General features: G+C 42.4%; 1 protein-coding gene across 6 annotated transcripts in view; it reads right to left on the minus strand.

Moving 5' to 3' along the window:
* The window catches only part of fbrsl1 (fibrosin-like 1), a 272,207-nt gene that overhangs the window by 180,373 nt on the left and 70,117 nt on the right, over positions 1-21,717 (minus strand). For all 6 annotated transcript variants that reach the window (XM_084551096.1, XM_084551095.1, XM_084551099.1 and 3 more), the window contains exon 2: positions 10,997-11,221. In XM_084551096.1, coding sequence (XP_084407222.1) covers positions 10,997-11,221 — 225 coding nt within the window. The remainder of the gene's footprint in view (positions 1-10,996; positions 11,222-21,717) is intronic.

Below are 21,717 nucleotides of genomic sequence, written 5' to 3' on the forward strand. Positions count from 1 at the left end.
CTACCTTCCTTTTCAAATGGGAACAGTGACCCCCAATGGACGATGCAATGCAATCATCTAAAGGGTTAACGCAGCATCGTCACCACCTTCTCATAGCTGTGGGTGCAATGACTGTCTAATTCAGCAGGGGTCAGTGTTGTATCACGGCAAAACTGAGCAGCTAGAAAAGGGAAAGCTGCGGCAGCAAAGATCACATCTGTCTCAGTGACAAGACTAATCCCATTTAATCCGTCTGAGTTAATGTCCAGCCATCTGAGTTAGCCACAAGGCTATGAAAACAGGGGCAGGGGTCTCAGCAGATCCCATTTATGTAGTGACCTAATGGACTAAAGTGGTAAAGATGACACTTGGACACTTAAATGTTCAGATGCTGCCAAGCAGGCAAGCGCTTCATCACAGCGAAGCAGGGGCGCACACACACAGTAGTGTACAAATACTGTGCACAGGCCCACACACTTTAAAGCACAGAGATACATCGCTGTATGCATCATGAGAACACACACAGACGGTAAAAGATGAATGAGATGCACTACTCATTGGAATAGACATGGAAGAACGCATTCTTCAAGCCAAGCAACAATTAAATGGGATCTAATTAAATAGGAGCTAATTGAAGCGCTAATTAACTAAAGCTAACTGATACGACTGTGACAAGGAGAGAGTGAAGCGTTTCACAAAGGAGAACAATATGAGTGGAGTGCAGGACCCTACTTCAGGAACGCATCAGGATACAGCATCGCCTCTCCATTGTCTTCCCCCCTCTCAGACTTGTCAAAACACACACGCCTCCGAACAAAAGACCTCTCTTGACTACAGAAACCTTTGGCTTTTCAGCAAGCTCAGGACTGCCACCCATTTCCATTCTCTCCTACGAACACCAGATCCCTCCGTCCGTAAAGCTTCCCATGTAACACGGCACCGCACACAAGGCGGCTGCCAGCCTCCGGTCAGCGTTGGTCAGGAAACCTGACCCCCTGACAGCGCTGAGTTACAGTGCTGCTGCCAAGGTTTAACTAACATGTGATTTTGAAGGCTAAAACCACTATTTTACACGGAGGCTATTATTTTGCTTACGTAAAGTAGTTATTGTAAAGTCAAACACATACAAGAAATCCCCTGACTTTTTTTTTTTTCTTGGCAAGTTCTGACTCACTCACAAATCCACTTTGTGATTTTCCACATCTTTTTACACCTCAGTGCAGTTATCACATTTGCAGAAACCTGCTGCCCCGTCAATATTACAGACGTGTACACTTTTTGTGATACATACAGTAGGAAGCATCATGATGGATGAGCATATGAGGAAAAGAGTGCCACCTAGAGAACATTTATCAAAAACATATCCAAGGAAAAATGATCATCCACCGCACTCTGTAATGGTCTCTTTTAAAAAACAACTCAACAGCACAGAGCTCAGGAGCTAAAGCTCTCGCATATGTATTAAAATGTAAAATAAAGATGCACAAACATTAATCCTACCATAAGTGGGCGACATTTCCAATCAGATGTCTTGTTTTTATTCACATCAGCTAAAAGAGTACTATTGGGTGGCTTCTACATATTGGCCAGGAATGACATGAAAGCCGGCACAATCTGAGAATCTGGGCTGAGCGACCTCATTTCTCACACTTAGTTCTCTTGAACCTAGGTGTTCAGTGTCTGTTAGAGCAACACAGGTTCAAAGCGACAGTGTGCTTCCTGTGACAGCTCAAGTAAGAGGACGATTTAGACGACTTTTTAGTTGTAAGCGATCACGTAAACTGCACATGCACACATCCTTACAGACAAACACACAGCTGGTCTGGTACAGTTTGCAGTCTTCCTACGTGTTTACAACTCTACAAGACCGTTGCGATAAGCCTGTTTGACAGAAGCATTTCACAATAAATATGACCTCGCGTGACTTGCAGCTCCAGGATCGTAAATTTCTGAACTGCTCCCTAAACATTACGGTAATTTAAACCACAATGATACAGTAAATCATAAAGCACGAGGTGTAATAAAGTGTCTCTCCCTGCTGTCTGCTCTAGTTAAACATCTACGAGGAGCAATACATCTGTTGCTATAGCTACAGAGTCTCCTGTAGATTCAAAACTGCAATAAGATGTAGCCTGGGAGGTCCCACTTTAATAAATTACATAAAAAAAGAAAGTAATCACAACTAGCCAGCCAGCAACGCGCAGAGAAATAATACCCTGACAAATTTATTACGGCTAACACCTGCCTCCTGAGTACAAAACCTAATGAATGCACTGAAAAAAATAATGCAACATCAGCCACTGCCCTAAAGTAACGCTCTTACCCCGCACAGCAATACCAGAAAGAACACTGTATATCCAGGATGAGCTGCTCCTTGCCTCTGCTCTGTTACCTAGTCCATCCCAGCATGCAGTAGCCCCAGCTCCAACAGAGCATGACTTTAGATCCCTGCTAATTTAATGTTCCCAGGCCTAATTGTCCCCAGAGTGGTTGCTCTGAAGCAGCCCTGCTGTATCTCAATGACTATGACTTGTTAAAAGTGATGGGATGTGCGTGTGTGTGTGCGAACGTACAATGCAGCAACCCGGCCAAGCACCTTACATGGCCTCGCATTAATCACTGTGCACTGTCCCATGCAATATTCACCTGGCTAAGCACAGCGGGCGCAGAGGTTGTCTGGGTTTGGCCGTTCCTTGTCATTCACCTTCCTTTATTTCCACTTCTATTTAAGTCTCCCTCTGTTTTTCTATCTATCTTCCCCTCTCTGCTCCTCTATCTCCTTCAAGGTGTTGGGAGGCTGCCTCTACAGCCTTGTAGAGTGGAAGGGTGACATATCCTGAGAGGGCTAAATGTTCCTGGAGGTAGCAGTTCAACTAACTGATGAATTCTGGTTTGTTGAGATTGCTCCTGTGGGCCACACTGATCACAGCCACATTCCTCCATGTACGTTATATCCATGTTGACAGACCAGTCATAACAGGAATGTTTGCCACTTCTGGGTTTTACTGAAATTCAACCATCTGGGCCCGGTTCGGACCGGGACCCAGTTCAGCTGCAAACCACCCCCTGGGATTGGAGCAGCAGGCATTAAATCTTTCCACGCCCACCCCCCCCCCAACCTCTGTTTCAACACCGATGGGACTGTTCCCTCATCCTTTCCCAGCCTTCCCCTGGCATCCCGGGCAAAGTCAACACAGGCCAGCCCGAGTGGAAACCCATGGGGACGAGTTTGGCTCCTCTCACTAAATCCACTGCGGTCAGGCGTCTGCTGAGCAAAAATAGATGGCATTTAGGAAACTTGAAAACGTACACAGGGAAAGGTACGCACTCTGAGACACTTATTCATTCAGGAAAATCATTTCAGGGAAGGGAGAATTACAAGTTCACTGACCTTTTTACCAAAGGTCGGACGTGTGCCAGTTTTACCCACAGGATTTCATTATATAAAATACATACATTTAAATTTTGACTGATTACTTAGAGAGTCTTAACTAAACTATATTATTTACCATGATCAGTGATCAGAGTCATTCGAATTTAAATGACCTGATAAAAAAAATGCTGTGCCACCTTTAAGTGTATTTCACAACACATTTAATCTAATCAACAGAGCAGTTTTATTAGAGCAATTACAGCACATTTATTATGCTGGCTCTCCACTAAACACTTTATGTCTGTTCAAATGAATTAATTTATTATTCCTACTGGGAACAGGTGACTTTCTGATTTATTTAATTTCCATCCTACCGTGGTGTATACTGTGCCGTAAAGTCAGCAAATTGAATTTGTTTTTGACTTGAATTAAAGCCAAGAATCACAAATCTTGAGCGTTCCCAACTAGTTTCATATTTCAGATTTAAGTGAAGATTCACACTGGAAAAAAAAACGTGATTCTGCAAATGTAGTCTGGATAAAGTGACAGGTTCAAACTCCTGGTACAGCAGGGAAGTAGGTCTGTAGGAAAAAATTCATACTGTTCATTTTATCAACCACTGCTATTGAGGAGTCCAGCTGGGGATGATTAACTATACTTTATATGTGTGTGTGGAAAAGGGCTGCAGAACATGCTGTATAATCCCTTAATAATAGAAAAAGATTAAAATGTTTAAAAAAGAGCAATTAACCTACTCGAGTCAAAGTCCATAGTATATATTGTCATAGCTTATGTAACCCACTTTTCATTTCTGTGGGTTTCAGAGTGCTTAGTATAATATACCCTACACCATTATCTCCATTATCAGTCGCTAGGAACTATATTTTGATTCAAGAAAGCCCATTTTGAAATACAAAATGTATTTCGATCAAGAGGCAAAGCAGCTCAGATCCCAGAGGATTTTTTCTTTAATTGACATCAGTTCATCAGTCTGTGTGCATTATTTTTTTAAACAATCTTATGTCTAATGACTGAATTAAACTCTTCATTTACCGCTCTCTGGTACAGGTGTGTGACGTGCTCCAGGCAATTATCCGCTGTGTGATCATGCGTACATGTTCATGTTACAAGCATCTAACTAATTCATCTGTCAAGGTCTGTTACGAGTCACAGTCCTCCTCCCGTCTCCGTACTCCTCAGCACGCACGCATGCGCGCGCGCGTACTGCGCCATGCAACGCGCCTGCAGACACCTCTGCAGCACACCTCATTATCCACTCATCTAATAATGCTCTTTGTTAAATTGCAGCGTTAACCTGAGCAACAGGATTAGAGACCTTCTCTATCATGTTCCCACTTACAAGCTTTCCAGCCACATAATTACAGCAAGGATTTCACATTTCAGTGCTGATCTCATTAAAAAGTGAAACAGTTCCTCGATCAGCTTTGTAAGCAGATTCTAGTAAAGTGAACAAACAGCATCCTGAGAATAAGTGGTGATAAATATTATGCAAAACAATGTTCCTTACAATGGAAAACTGTGCTACTGTCAAGTTCCTCTGATGTGCACAGCCTCTGCTTTCACTCTAGACAAAATGAAGCTTTTCGACATGAAAACTGTCAACAATAATATACTGCAGGTCAGTGACTTTCACATGTTGACTCAGTTGGAGAGGATTCACCTTGATCTGCAGTTTAAATGCGCTGGAAGCAGGGTTAGCCCAGAGAGATATTGTCTGCCAGGCGTCTCCTGAGCCGAGCGGCAACCGCTCAGGGTCGCTGCTCCCCCGATAACAACCAGGCTACCGTTATCAGTCATCCTGATCGCCCGCCCATTACCGCCGCACCACTGCCGATGGGCAGCGGTGCTCTTGCTTCTCTCAGGCTGCCCCTGAACTATGCTCCAGTGCACCGTTAATGCCCCAGCTAATCTGATCTGTCTCCAGCTGGCTTACTGCTTATAAACACACCTAGATATCAGACTGGGGAAGTAATCCTGAAGCAGCTACAGTATGACAGCGCATGCAGGATGCTGGCTTCATGTCCACAGGCCAGATAGTGAAAGGTTGACTGGGCGGGTGGAGGGCGCCAACTATTAATAGAGTGTCCAGAGATGCTTTCTTAAATGACATTGTTAGCAGGGTGTGTGGAGCACTAAGTAAATCACTGCACAAATAGACAGGCATTTGTGATGTGCATGTGAGCTTGTGCGTGGCTATCAGCGAGTTGCCTGAACAAGTCAGCATTATGTGTTATTCATGACCCCCCACCCTGCCACCCCCCGTTCAAAGAATACTGAAGGTCAAAGCCGTGTAGCTGGGTATCCAGCAAGCTGCTTCTCTGCTCACTTACAGCAGAGAACGACAGATAAAAAATAACACAGGTCAAGTGTTCATGGATATTCAGAGGTGTCAAAAGTATTCACATTCTGTACTTAAGTAAAAGTACGGATACTTGTGTAAAGAAATACTCTGGTAAAAGTAAAAGTACTGATTCAACTCCTTTACTCAAGTAAAAGTAAGAAAGTACAGGCTCTGAAATGTACTTAAGTAAAAAGTAAAAATGATTTTGCCATTAATGAAACAATTCATCCGTTAATTTTGCAAAATGAAAAAGTTCTAGCAGAATAATCTAGACTGAATTGACCAGATGTCCTGCATGAACATCTGAATAATTTTTAATAATAAATTGAGGGTTATTGGGTTGTTGTTTTTAAACCGCTAGCTAGTGTTAGCTATAAACTATTAAAGGTGTGTTTCCATAGCATTGCTAATGTTGTAAACTAGCTTCCAAAAAATCCTCAAAAAGCTAATGATAGCAACAGAAACCACACCATACCTGAATTTGTTTGTTTCACATTAGACCAGTAGTTCTCAAATAGTGGGGTCAGGTGGACTTTCAGTATTACTGTCTTTATTGACGCTGGAACGATAAACACGCCTCCAGTCACTAGGTGGCAGCAGAGCTCAAACTAACCAACAGGCTGCCTGTTCAAAACAGTAGAAGAAGAACACAGGAAGCGCATCGTCGACTTTCCTTCTCGCCTTTTACGTGGAGGTTAAAAAAGTAACGAGCTTGTTTTTCAAATGTAAGGAGTAGAAAGTACAGATATTTGTGTAGAAATGTAGGGAGTAAAAGTAAAAAGTCGTCAGAAAAAGAAATAGTCAAGTAAAGTACAGATACCTGAAAAATCTACTTAAGTACAGTAACGAAGTATTTGTACTTCGTTACTTGACACCTCTGTGGATATTAGCCTCGATGAAAATACATAAGTGTGATCATACTACACTTAGTGTGAAGCAGGTAGATTAAAGAAGCTAACATATTGTGCCCTTGGCGGTGCAATAAAGGTTTAGCGGATAAGGAAGGTAGCTGATAGTGGCGGTTCCTTTAAAGGGTTATTAAAAGTATTTTTGTCAGCATGAATCTAAGTGGTGAGTTTCTTGATTTGCTTTGCCAAAAATAAAAGGAAACTGTGATTGTGTTATCCAATCCAAAGAATGGCCTTCAAAACATCTCTAAACAGCATGTGACTGCTACAAATGTGGCTCCTGGCAGAGGATGACTGAGAGGCGAACAAGAAAGTAGCCCTTAGACGGCGTTGTTCCCATTCACAGTGTCTCACAAACACACACTAGACCATTCCTGAGGTCCTGACAAGTCTTCTAATTGGATCAAGTGTCACCCCTCCAACTGCCCCTTTGAGGTGATGCTGCTCTGACACGGCAGCTTTCCTCCGGTGAGCTTCTGGCACCGCAGCATGCCTCGAGGAAACCAACACATCTTCTCACCTGCAGATCGTGTTTGACATTCGCTCGGGACACGTCCCCTGACTAGAGAGACAGGCAGCCAGTAAAGAAATGTGGATGGTGAAGGTGGACAAGGAGAAAAGGTGTAAAATAGCTCCGGCTGTATTATGTCAATATGATGACTCTTTATGTGTGCGTACTTATGTGACTTGCCGAAGTATTTTCCCAAACAGTTAATAAGTATCTCACATCTAATCAACATCTGATTGTGATGAAAATCACAACTATCCATAAACACTTGCTTTAGCGTTGGGTGGCTACTCTGAGCGGACCTTTTTCCACTGCTTATGTATGCATACCCAACTTTTTTGGGTCTGTTTTGTTGCATGAAAGGATTCACAGCACGCCCTCATATAAATAAAAGGAAATGCACTCATGGTATTGGGGAAAGTAAGTAAGAACAGGTTTCTCTTTCTATTGCTCTCTCCTGAGCTCTTAGTCGTTACGTCCCCAGCAATGTCTCTTAAACAGTCATTGCAGATTCATACAAAAATAAAACGACACTATGACGCTGAACTTTTACAGCCGTCGCGATCATTGTACGCCACTCTGGGAGACCCAGTAACAATTTTCTGAAATGTGCAGAAAAGAGGGAGAAAGCCTAAAACCAAAAGAGATGTAGAGTGAGCAAGCACTTGGTCTATCACAACCAACACAATAACCTGAGGAAATGTTAAACTATTTGTACGGATGGATGGTAATGAAAAACAATGAAATCGTTCATATGCTGCCATGATGCTGAATATTTTCCCGGGGATGTGGTGTAAAGTGCCTTTGCTTGGTACACATGCACAAATTATTCCTATTGGGGACAATTTAGAAATGATATTATGGAAGCAGATGGGACAGAAAAGCAGTGGGAGTCGTGGTCTTAAGGAACAGGCTTGCTCCAGCAGCAGTTGTACTTATAACTGAGACAAAGAGAGCTCTCTAAATGCTTATTATCAAGGTGCAGATGAGCTGCATCAGATTTCATAGTGTTATTTATAATGCATCAGCTACGCAACACGATCGTGTCATGAGCCTCATTTATCCGCACACTGATTCCAACTGCAATTGCGAGTTTCCCTCAGCATGTGAACACAGCATAATAGACAGCACTCAAAGCAGTAATAATGTAAGTGGGAATTGGGAGTTGTAGCTTTAGTATGTATGAGAACTGAAGCCAGGGCAGGTTAGAAAGATAGTTTAGCAGCTTGTTCTTAGACACAGAGGCAGCTGAGCTACGCATTAGCCAGACACTAAGATTAAAGAAAGGAACTGAATTGAGGAAAAAAAAAAAAAAGGGAAGGGATTGGAATGTTTAAAAGTTAAGTAAGAGCAATAGAGAACCGCCGGGTGAGAGGCAGTCAGCAGTATTTTACAGATCAATCCAAGAGGGAAGAAAGACATCTCCAGTTATCCACGGATCACAGGACCGAGGTGTTTTTAAGGGACTTTAATAATGCATGAGATCAATGTGCCTCTCCAGTCTAAAATGTCCAAAGAAGTCTAGGTTGCTAAGGTGCTGAAGTGACAATCATTACAGCGGTTCACTGACTCAGATAGCTTCTGCCTGAGAGAATGTCACCGCTGTCACATCTAGCCCACATAGCCGTAGTTTTCGGAACATTTCTCACATATACAGTCTTTTATGTGTGCTGACCTCACAACTGTTGCAATTTCCAGAAGAGTGTAGGCAGATTCACTACCTCCGTGATTACATCTTTAAATAAACAAAGCGTATGCACATTTGTGACATTATGGGCGTTGGGTTGCGCAAGGGTCTTGGCAGATTTGCGCTCTGGCAGCAAAATACTCTAAAATCTGAAGATAACGGGACTGTTGATGCATCTTTAATACTTTATTTACGCCACAGGGTCAGTCAAGATCAAGCATCACGTGATTTTAGATGGATAAAGTCATGTGGCTTTGTTTCTACTTGGAGCTGTTTTATTATCTCTGTATTATCTAAATCTCTTTATGAGTCAGTGTAGTAAGACTTTAGATGAATTCACTATAAACCAGCAGAAGCTACAAGGTTTTCACATGACAGCGGTGGTTTGCTGACGTTATGGAGTTACTATCTGGGCTGGAATGTAGATCTGCTTCAGTAATTGCAGTGTATTGCACTTACACTCTGGATAAGAGCATCAGCTAAATACATAATTTCTAACTGCCTCTTAGCAAACTAAATATCACAGCCAAACTCATTTTCAGCCATGTTAACTTCCTCAGGAAATCTTATCTAAGAGAGATATTTTTGTCTGTGGAGGAGGCCTGCGGGCTACATAGCCTCATTATTTAGTTTGGCTTCCTGACTACATTTCCCCTCTTATCCTCAACAGCACTATGGTGGATCTTGGCTTCGGACAGGAGCATAAAAACATCCGCCCATTTAAACAAACTGTTAACACATAGATGGGCTATCTCAGTGGGACAGACTCGGAGCCTGTGGGCGCAGCAGTGTGCTTGAAGCTGGGGATACTGGCAGTCCTCTATCTGCATAAACAAACCGAAAAGCTCTTCTGCAGTCATAAAGGCAAACAAGAGTAGGAAGGCGGGGTAACCCCACCTGTAGACAGCACACCACAAAATTTTTCAGGAAATACAAACAGCTTTAGTAAAAAATGGCTCACCGGGATATACAAGTCACATACAATGCACTGCAGTGAGAACCAAACGCTGTTTCACACTAACTTTCCCACACTTCTAACTTACTACTTTTCTTTCAGAGAGTGAAATCCACAGATCACTACGCTCTAAAGGCCAATTCTACTGGTCCGTGTCTGACTGGCCTATTTTTCTGAAGTGTCACTGCCTGGATGTGCCTTAAAAATACTAAACTAAGAATTGAACGTCACCACTAAACAATAACATGTGCAAATAAGCAAGTAATACCCAACTATCCACCGGTTAGTTATTCAGGATCAGAAATAATCTCTAGCTCTACTCTACAGCATCGTGACAATAACAAAATCCCTACCATAGGAACTTTCAGCTGAAGATCTAGTGAGAAATATTCCTTGAAGAGAAGGCAAATGCAAAAATGAAAATGATTCTTCAGAATGTGACACCAACTCCAATCTGAAATGTCACTAAATAAAGTCACATGCAAAGGTCAGTGCCCACATTTACGACCAGCCACAAAGCCACAGACATCACTAACTACTGGACAATAAAAAACCTTTAACAAATAAAAAGATTCTGTAAAAGCCACTCTGCTTTTGTGGCGACAACCTCAACCTCTATACAGGGGAATGCGAGCTGTGTGAAAAGCTTCTATTTCAAAGTGATGAAAAACAAGTAAACGCTGAAAAACACAATGACATGCACCATTTTTCAAAATGACTCGGGCAATATGAAGTCAATTTTAGACAGATCTAAATGGGTAAGAACTCCACACGACAGCCAGTAGGCTGAAGAAAATGATTTTCTCTAGTGCTGAAACACTGGTATGTGGAGTGATACTCCTCTCATAGGGGACTGAAGTGTCTCACAGGAAGTGAAGCAGTCTCTTTGACAACCTTAACACTGAGGTACAAAGTCCCTGCTAAGATAAGAATAAGCAAAGTCGCACCTGACATGTCTGCAAGTCTCAGCTCAGTTCAGCTTTTTCTATACATTCTACTTGTTTGGAAAAGACGACAGTTTGCAATAATGCTTTTCACAACAAAGAAGTAGATTCACACGCTGCCATCACTGCCACCGCCAGCACAGGCCTCTCTTTTAGTGTAAACAAAATGTACACATAGTAAAACCAACAGTCCATGCAATGTACATGTAACCTTTGGAACTGAATTCCCATCCAGTCAGATATTGACACATTCAAAAATGCCACGGAGCCGGACACTGACCATTTTGTTCTTCTTGGAGTACGTCTTCTTCAGCAGCCTCTCATTCATCCTCTCCTGCTCCCGCTGAGCGTGATGAAGGAAGCCATTCTCCAGGGCATCCACCACCGGCTGGACGTTCTCCTCTTCCTCCTCCACCTCCTCATCTTCCTTCTTCTGCCGCTTCGCCACCTTTTTCTCCTTCCACCGCTCCTTCTTCTCCTGCGACTTCACAACTCCTGTCTTCTTCTGCAGAAAGAGAGCGTGAACGTGTTAGAAATGTGACACATGCTCTGTGGTAGAGCTGTCGGCGCACACACAAATAAACAGTGCAGCTGGACTCAGCGATGTTGTCTTGTTAATAAGTCGCTGAGAAAAAAAATCCAAATAATTAGAGACCTGAGCGTTAGTGGATGTCATATCACTTGTTGCATGCATGATATCTCCACTGGAATTCTGCGCACACGCTGACAGATACAAATCAATGCAGACAAGAGATTTACTTCCTTTCTTGCCTCAAGGATTTCCTGAAAAACCTTGAAACAATTGTTCACCAGGTGATGACACTTCACGTCGCCTTAGAACAAAGCCGACAGATCTAGATGGATAGACAGACCGGCTACTGATAGATGTATGAGAGAGAGGAGGGAGGGTGTGACGCAGCTGGCAAACAGTCAAGTGCGCTGCCCCTTTGACTTCTGGTTTACACAAAGCAAGCAAACACTCGACCAGAGCGAGGTGACGCTCTCTCTCCCCCTCTCTCTCACTCTCTCTCTCTCTCACTCTTAAGTCATCTTTAATCCTGTCAACAGCAGAACAATGCATCACTGGAGCCCATAATCACTTTATGGCTCAGATATAATGAGCTTATGATATGAAGTACTGCTCCAACACACACAGGAGAAAATATAGTCGCTTTACATTTACCCAATGAACATGCAATTTCCCCCTTTAACTAATCATTCCTTTCACGCTCCAGCTACATGGGCCTGTATGGATCTGGAGGTAGTCATTTTTATTTACTGGAATTCAAGCACATTTTATATCTGCTGTATCTAACTCCTTTGTTCTTCTTCACTTCGTCCCTCAGTTCACCCCCTGACCGGGAAAAACACAGGCAGAAAAAAATGTCATCCTGTTGTGAATTCTTTTCCGACTGAAAGGGGGTTGTAATGCATTAATAGTGCATGTAATGCATTAAGCTGGAGCTCAAGGCTGGCAGTTGTGCAGCGCAAAAACAAATGATTCACCTTTTCCAGTGAGACCGCAACTTGTCTTGAGCGGATTTCACAAATCTTCAGAATTACCCGTGTTAATCATTTGAATGTTACAACATCCAAGTCATAATTACCTTGCATTTTTTTGTTCTTAAAGCAGCATGTTATGGGCAATTTTTCCCTCGAATACATAAAAGCACCTTATAACACACGTCAGCCAAAGTCTGATTTGTAATATGCTAACGTCATTGATATTGCACCACTCTGACTATGCCCTGTACATGTACACATCTTATTACACTAATTATTAGTAACCACTGATGAAATATTTTCTTCTTAGCCCTCTACACCAGCATCAGGATTAGGAGCCGCTGATTTCCCAAGGTGAGGAGAGTGAAAGAGCTGGGCCGATTAACTGATTATTTGATTAACGATTTGGATTGTTGATTACGTTTTTTTTTTTTCATGCAAACATGCCAACAAGGAATTCGTTGTAGCCTCTTCAAGTGTTGATTCTCTGCTCTTTTTAATGATTGCAAACGTAATAGCCTGCAGCTCTACGACTATTAGTTGAATTAAAGAAGGCAAGAAAAGACGGCATCCAGGGGCTTATGAAATCCGGACATTAATTTTGTAGTCCAAATCACCAATATGTCTTTTTTCCATTTTTTCTGCATGACACAACATGAACACGTAATTATTCACAGAGCTGACGTCAAAGAAACATCATTAAATGTGAGTGGCAATGTGTCAAAGGATATGATCAACATGATATGAGTAAGCGCACACACTCACTGACACATTTGCACATTTTCCTGCCTGCCCTGCTCGTGTGTCTAGTTATTGCATTGTATCCTCCTCCTGGTCTCCTCCTGCCTCTTAATTCCATGCCTGGAAATAAGATGGAGCCGGTGGCTTCGCTGCTGCCCGGCGAAGCCTGTCGGCGGACGTCGCCGCGTGTTCAAGCGGCGCAGGGCGACACGCCACTGCTCGGAGCCACGTGGAGCTGAAGCCAGAGGACTGCTAGTTCACGACTCAACATCTGTTCACAGCGAGCAGCACTCAGCCCAACCACAGGCACCTCAGTGCTCCATATGAATAATCAAATTATCGCCTCCAAGGGTGGGAGGTTAGCAGATGCACGTTATCCCCATAACAACTAATGAATGACACCTTCCATGACAAAGGGTGTTCACGAGTCACCCACAGCAAACAATAAATAAATAAATAAATAAACTGCCCATTTAAACAAGACATGTTTCCACGACAAATAGCAATTTAAGTGAAGGAAAATTTCCTAAAATTTAATTGGCACAAGCAACAATGTTAAAACCACCCACACAGGCAGCTTCATTACGATGTTCTAGTCCAGGAATCTTGCATAAATGATTCTACGCTATGCCGAACATGTTTTAAAGCAGCTTAACTGTTTCTTTGCTCGCTGGTACATTTCCCATCCTCCCAAGTGTAACTTCTTGGAAACACAAGAGGAGAAATTTTCTTTCTTTCTCCAGCTTCGATGAAAAAAAGAAGAAAAAAGGAAAAGCAAAACACTTTTTAAGACTGAGCATGACACTCACTGACTGCTGTAAGGTGAAATTTGTTGTCACTGTGAAAGGAAAACCACTTACTTCAGTGTTGATCAGAATATGCATCTCACCACATTACCAGCCTACACACACACTAGTGCGTCTCATAAGGCCAGAATAAATATAGATCCTGTTTATACAAAACTGATTGAATCAGTGCAGAATACAACTTAAAGACCAACAATGTTTTCAGCTGGTTCAGTCAGCAATCACTGCGCAGTGTTATTCTATCTCTGGGATTCGTTTTCAACCCGTGACAACAGGTTGCTAAGCTAACCCAGCTCACAAGTTGACACCACTTTGACAAAAGGATTTAATGTTATCTCAGTGACATTGCACAGCAGCTAAAAAGCAGCTCTCCTCGCCTCAAGAGGAAACACATTCGTCTCTCACGAGGGACCAGACAGCATTAATGGGGAGCTTGTCATGCCATTCATTACCTGGAGAGCCGTCTTTAAAGAGCTGTTACCAGGACAAAGCTGCTACAGTCAGACGGCAGAGGAAGCCGAGGACAGGATCAGCTATTTCCCTCCCTTTGGGCTGAGCTGAAAGTCTAGCGTGAGTGTCCATCAATAGTCGTTAAGACAGCTGAATGGATTGCAATTTCCCATCTCCTCAGTTATTAATAGAAGCATGCCTTTGTGAATAAACCTGCAGTGAGTGGTGGGATCAATTAAGCATCAACTTGCAGAAATGTGTGTGATTAGCATTCTGCGGAACGTGGCTGTGGTTATTATCTGTTTCAGTCATTAAAGTAGAAAATGCAGCGAGACAAAACACTGACTTTTTGACTGCCTGACACAATTATTTATCTGAGAAGAGGACTGGTATCATCTTTGTCAGCTCAGATGATAAGTGTGTAAGCTCTTCATACATCAGTCAACGGTAATTGGCATTATCTCTAGGAAATATACCGTTTCAAATGATCCACATTTGCAACTATTTTTCTTTCTATTTCCCTCACTCCTTCGCTGAGTTACATGTATCTTTTAACCTTTCAACCAGCAGGTCCACAGTTACAGCTAAGAATATAAGAGTATACTGTAAGTCTTTACCATCTGACAATCACAGGGTTCCTTTTTGTCTGCATAATTCAAAGTAAAATCCAGATATTAACAAACCCCGCTGGTCTCGACACCTGAAATACCTCTCATTACCTTGCTTTCAAGATAATGGCACTTGCCTCCAATTATCCAAAATACTCCAAGGTAAGGTCTCAACATGCAGAGAAGTAAGAACTATCCACTGAACAATGAACAAGTAAATTGTGGTGACAGCCCTCTAATCACCTCTAATCACAAACTGGGAAAAATCACCACTAAGCTGTAGAAGTTTTCACTCTTTGGACTGGATGTACTTTGAAAGGGCCAAGGAAAAAGTCTCTTTAAGGTAAACCTCAAACTGTTTTACTGAGTCTGGTCACTTTTCAACTTGGGCAATTGATTTTCTCGCACAACGGGGACAGCTCCAATTGTGGTCTGGCTAATCAGATTTGAATTCTCACTGCCTGTGTGTTTTGGATACGTTTACACCTAACAATAACAATTCTATTTTCTCATGCACATATTGTGTAGATAACATTAATACCAGGTGTAAAGTGAGTTACACTTGGCCATGTCACAAAAAAAAAAATGCCTCAGGAATAAAAAATAAATAAATAAAAATAAAAAATAAAAAAATCAGCTGTTAAAGACTGTTTGTGGGCCCCTATGAAAAAACATCACCACAGGCATATTCAACTTTTCTTTTTTCCTAATCTAAATAGTTTGTGTGATGTATACATCTTAAAGTCTGCCATTTCTGTAATATACAGTCCACGCGCACAGCTACGATCAGAGGAAAAGATGAAGATCCAGGTGCTTCCCAATCTACTTTTGTAATTTCAAGCACTTTCGGCTACTGTTATACCGCACATTGTATTATCAAAGCCCAAGCACAAAAGAGCAATAAGTCTTTGTTTAGAGCGTTTGCACCTGCTCTCATTCCTGTCTCATGTCTGCTGCGTTCTATCAGTAATAAACAGATTTTCATTGTTTATATGTGTCATTTCCATTTATTCACAGTCCACGGCTCAGACAACAGATCTATAATAGCTCCAGGAGAAGAAGGATAATTCATCACTGTGTGTCTGCCAGCAACAGCTTAGTTGTGATATAATTTCCATATGCCAAAAGCCTGAAGTGTTTTTTTTTTTCCTTTTATGAAACGGTAACTAAATTATTTCTACACATAATGGAGCAGCCTTATCACGCTCTGTATTATTAAAAACCCATTTACAAATGAAAAGAATAAAATACTGATGCAAATAATTGCAAAGTAAATGCTTTGCTGCAGGTAAAAATTGCACTGCAGTGTGTACTAAGTTAAGGTTACAGCCTTTTACATGTGAAATACATGAATATAATTCATACAAGTCTATATATTATAGACTTGATCTCTAAACATTTAGGGTCACTACAAGCTTTATTGGTCTTGTTTGTTTATCCACCAGTAGGAGTGTTTCTATTTGTCTGTATAGCTTTTAATTAGACAAAGCGGTCAAAGTGGTGAATCACCCTGTTCAGCCTGGAGCAGGAATGTGACAATGACCAAGCAGCAGCAGAGAAGAAGTGGATCAAGATATGATGAGATGAGCCGGGGGACACGGATGACACAGAAAAGGGAGAGAGGAGAGGATGAGGACGATGGACAGACGAACAGAAAGCGAGAAAGTGCAGTGGGGGGGGGGGGGGGGGGGGGGGGGGGGTCTCAGTCTGGAAAAGGAGAGACCACTCGACTGGTCTGACCCGACCACGTTACCCTGGCAACAGTACGGGAGAGCTTTGTTGCTGTTCCAGGCTGCATGGGGAGTGGAGTGCGCGTGTGTGTGTGTGTGTGTGTGCATGAGTGCATAAAATCCAACACAGGTTTCCTTGCCGGCAACAATAAAGTGCACAGCTTTACGTGGTTATGTTGGGGCCTTGAGATCCACCGTGGAAGCATATTCAGTTCCCAAAGGAGGGTTTATGCATTCTGCACAGAGGAATGTCAGCAAGCCTGAAGTTGCTAGTGGGGAGGGGGGATTGGGGGGGGAGGGGGTCTTCATGAGGCATGCATAAAGCAGAAGGCAAAGGAGTTACCCGAATGGAGCCCGGAGTGTAGATAAACAGACACGGCGTGTAAAGAAAGCTTTCTCTGCTGCAAGCTTGCATCTTCTTTTTTAAGGCCAGTAATTATTTAGGAGACACAAAGAACTCAAGGTACACCACCTCTCTGGCATTAAGAGGGATTACAGGGCTGTCTTGAAAATATGCTGCTGTTCAATTGCTCAACACTGGAGTTGTAGCTGAACTGTCAATTACATACTTCTAAACTGCATTATATGTTTCACTGAAGATGAATCAGGTTCAACAATGGGACTATTAAATAGAGTCTGAACCTGAGTCATGAAGGTGCAGTTCAGGATTTAATCTGAAACATGAGGCATCATGTAGCGGTTATTGTTGAAAGGAGGAATTACAGCTCCTGAAGTTAGTTCAGGACAATTCAGGCCTCACCTAAACAGGCAAACTACAGATGTCATATTGTGTATTGTGGATTATAAGACACGGCTTCTAACTTCTGCTCTTAACATAATTTTTGTGCGACCTTGCAGGAGGAACCTGCTTATATTGCCTACTTTTGTTTCAAATGTCCGTCTTAAAATGTGCAATGAAAGTATACTGTGGAGCACTTTTACAAGGGGAATCAAATTTGATAGGTGTCATAGTGAATGTGGCAGTGGAGAAGATAATGGCAGGCAAAAAGAAAGGCAGTGGGGAGCGTCTCATGTGGAAGAACATAGATGTGACTGGGTGGGAGCCGTGGACTAGTGGTTAAAGAAGTAAACATGGGACCTGACATCTAAACTGCTACCTGGGCGGCTTGTATGGCTGCCCACTGCTCCAAATAGATGTTAAATGGGAACAAATTCCTTGTATGTTTACATATATTTAATGAATGAAGCTGATGAGACCTCATGGAAACACACAGTGTCTTTAGAAATCAGACAAAACTGACATTTTAACAGTGAACTTGTGCTGCTCTATGGGTCAAACTAACAGTTTAACTGGAACTTTGAACAAACTGTGGACATGGAAGGAATTACTTTTTTTTTTAAACATAATAATGAACCCACTTTATTAAACTTGACTTCTCAGTGGAACATTTCTGGTCCATGAAAGCACCATTGTAGACGTCCTTGTTGGCTCTTGCCCAACTTTCCAGAGGTGGCAATCACAGAGTTTATCACCCACAGCTAATTTCCAGTAAGCCTTTACCTTCTGAGAGTTTCATCTTCAAGTCATATTTAGCTCCTGCTTCTCTGTGTATTATTTTCTAATGTCCAAAGTGAATGCCAATGTCAAAGGTATTCAAACGTTCTCTTTTACGACGTAGGAGCAGGAGGGCAAGGCCATTTGTCGCACCTCTTCACCAACATTTAGCTCTCTTTAAGCTGGCTGACGTGCGTTTGTGCAGATTTACGGCTCAGTTGTTAGACTGATTCTGTACACATTACCGGCGCTCTTGGCATGCCAGATAAATCACTCTGACTTGTGATGATGTAGACTGGATTGATTTAATCACGCAGCGCTCGCTAGCCTTTAGTAATGTTGTGCATGTGACGCTGCGCAGAGACAGCAGAGCGTACGTCTTCCTCCTAATGCTGCTGCCGGTGACATCAAACACACCTTTGATTAACTTAGAGCATGTATTCATTTACCAAGCCTCTCCGTTGCTCTCACAGCATATAATCAGACGGTGCTAGCCTTGAAGATGGAAACGAGAAGGCATTGTGTGCCAAGGAGCTTATCAGGCAGCAAACAAGAGAGAGCACACATTTCTACAGTGATCAATGCTGCATAACAGGCTAGCGCGCAGATTAAATGAGTCGCTTCCTTTTCACCTTTTGTTAATCGATGATGGTGTATTTCCCCTCTTCATTTGACTTCACGGTAAAAAGGACTAATCCTTTGTGAGTGTAAGCTAGTTATATGAGTGGTGTGGCGTGTTATGGGAGAGCAGGGGAATGAACAGGAGATGGGAGGTGTTAATCCCTGGCAGGTCAGATGGCTGCTGCACTCGTCCAGAAAACAGGAGCCAACTTCCTCTTCTTTCTGTATCTCATAAACTTTGTCATTGGGCTTTTCTTCTTCAGTGCGCAAAACTTAATGTTTTCTATAGAACTGACCTTATTGATTAAACCCATATGCTATTAGTGAGATTTGATACTTTGTCTTTGCTGTTGTCACTAAAAAGGAACATTAACTGGACACTATATAAATATATAAAGCACTATTCTTCATAATATCATAATTAGTTCTTAACCGGAGGGAACACACGTAAATACAAACACCAAGTCTAGCAGACGGTCAAACATTACCACTCACTGATCATTATTCCACACCACAAGAGACACTTTATAAAAATATGTAAACCATTAAATCTTCCTCTTCATGCCATGAGTCCATCTAGCACGAGTTCCTAATAGCTTTACACCTCTTAGATAATCTCTGCTCCACTAAAGAAGAACAAAAAGCAATGACTGGTTACTACAGTATGGAGTCTAAAAACAAAAACAAAAACCGCAGTGATGACTCTAAATTGAACTACAAATGAGTCTCGAGGTTAACGCAGTTGCAGGTCCTGTCGCATTTTATACCTCATCTGAAACGACACAAGGGCTGCCAGGTCTGTTTCAAGTGGAATTCAAGTTTAATCTTGAAAAGCAAAGTTAAATGGGACAGTTTGTAACAGCTTAACGGAATCTCTGAAATTCTCATTTAGTATTTCTCTAGATAGGGACCGAAACCAGCTGCACTCAAACTTGGAAAAAGGAGAAGGTGCATGTGAGCAGGGATAAGATGGCTCTCTAGTATTTGGAGGTTTTTGATAGCTTTGGAGCATGTTAGGCTGTTTTCCAGCGGCTCTTGGAATGGAGTTCTCCTCTTAACAGCAGTGCTGCCATAGTGAATGTGTGTGCAGGCAGTGATAGCCCTCCTTGCCTTTTCATTCCCCTTCACTCTTTTATTGCTCTCTACACCCATTTGATTGCATTTTTTGAACAAGTGGAGTGGGTGAATACGGACTGAACCTGGAGATTTGATCACCCTTTAACTGTTCTTACGGCTGTGTAACCTGCTCCTTGTTTATGCGCGTATGTAAACATTACGGCGTACGAATGTTTCTGCACCTGTTGTGTGTACACACGGGGAAAATAGTTTGAGTCTCTTAAATATTTCTGCGTCTGAGTACCGCCGTTGTTAAAGTTCAAACCACGCCGCCGCATACGTGCGTATGCAACTGTGTCAACGAGCGCGCGTGTTGTGTATCTCGAAAAGCCAGTATGCTGCTGAGATTGTGCGACTGCGAGTGCTTGTGCAGCACACATGTGCGAGGGCTGCATTAGCTCCTGGAGTGACACCAGCTGGCCAGCGGGTGCTGAGGGGAGAAGAATAGGAGGAATGCAGCGACAACAGGGTGGTGCAGCACAACAATAAACACCGGCTTAAAATCTGCTTAACAGCTTCGACAAACTCCAAGGAGACAAAAGGACCCCAGGCGCACACTCCACATTTCAGGAATAAAAAGACACGAAAGGAAGGACAAAGGAAGACAACACGACTCTTGTAAATTTCCACAGAGGCTATCACATATGTGACTGTTCATGGATGTACCGTGAGCTGTGAATGTTGTAACTAAATTATGGAAAAATGACATGCATTCATCCAGCTTGATATATAAAGTAGCGTTATAACTTATATAAATAACATGAGCACTGACTCATAATGAGCAGTTTTGAATCCCACTAGAAATCAATCAGCATTTGCATTAATTGTATGGGTGAGTATGAGTGTCAAACTACATGAATATAGATGCATAGGGGAACAAACAGAGAGAGACATTTACAGCGTTTAGTTTAATAAGCTGATCATGTGAGGAAACGTTTGTTAGTTGTGTGAGATTTAAAGAATTAAAACAAATTTTATTCCCAAACATTCCACCGGAAAGGGCTTAGCAGTTTTACCCTGCATCAGCTGCCGTGTAGGCCGAGTTGGCCGCCATCAGCTGAGCAGTTCATTTCAGCTGTCAAACTCACTGTCTCTGCGGCTGATCACTTTGCTGTTCCTGCTGCAGCTGACACGTCTCTCATCCTGGTGCCAACCCGGCACCAATCTATGGGCTCTTTTTCTTTACGGCTCTTCACACCTGGGTGCACCGATCTGTGCTAGCTAGATTCTCACCTGGGTGTCAAGCCAAAAACGTACATTCACTTTCAATAAAAAAAAAAAAAAAAAATGCAATTGTCTGACTGAATTACTGCCTTTGGTGTTTACAAAAAAAAATGTCTGATTCCTGAACCAGGGAACACATGCTGCACATATCAGAGGTCTTACATCCCACAGGCTCTTACACAGACCATTAACTAGATTGTCTGACAGGATAGAGGCTTTCTACAGAGGCCAATATGTCCTGTGAACCTCCCACCCATTGTCACAGGAAGCTCCCTGATTTCTGCTGCTCAGCCCACACACTGCAGCCCAAAATACAGCCGGGTGTCATTCTTCGGGTTTCTCCTTTCCCCACACTCTCCAGAGAGAGGAAGTGTTGCCTCGGCAACAGCTTTTCCCATTGGTGGAGCAGAATAACAAATAAACTCCTATAAATGTGCAATGTTGGTCTCACACTGTCAACAAATCAGCCCAACATATTTCTTGTACCAACTGTTGAGAATGTTTTTCATGGGTGAAACTGCTAAAAACACACCGGGGACATTAATGGCAAGCCTCTTCAAGAAGATCAAAAGACAAGCTTTTAAATACGAACAAATCAGTTTTACTCCCCGCGTTACTGAACACTCACTTTTTGACAGCCATTCCCTGTCTTTTCACTACAAAGCCAAATCAAAACAAAAATTACA

This window comes from Chelon labrosus (assembly GCF_963514085.1).
Source record: "Chelon labrosus genome assembly, chromosome: 9".
NCBI lineage: Eukaryota > Metazoa > Chordata > Actinopteri > Mugiliformes > Mugilidae > Chelon > Chelon labrosus.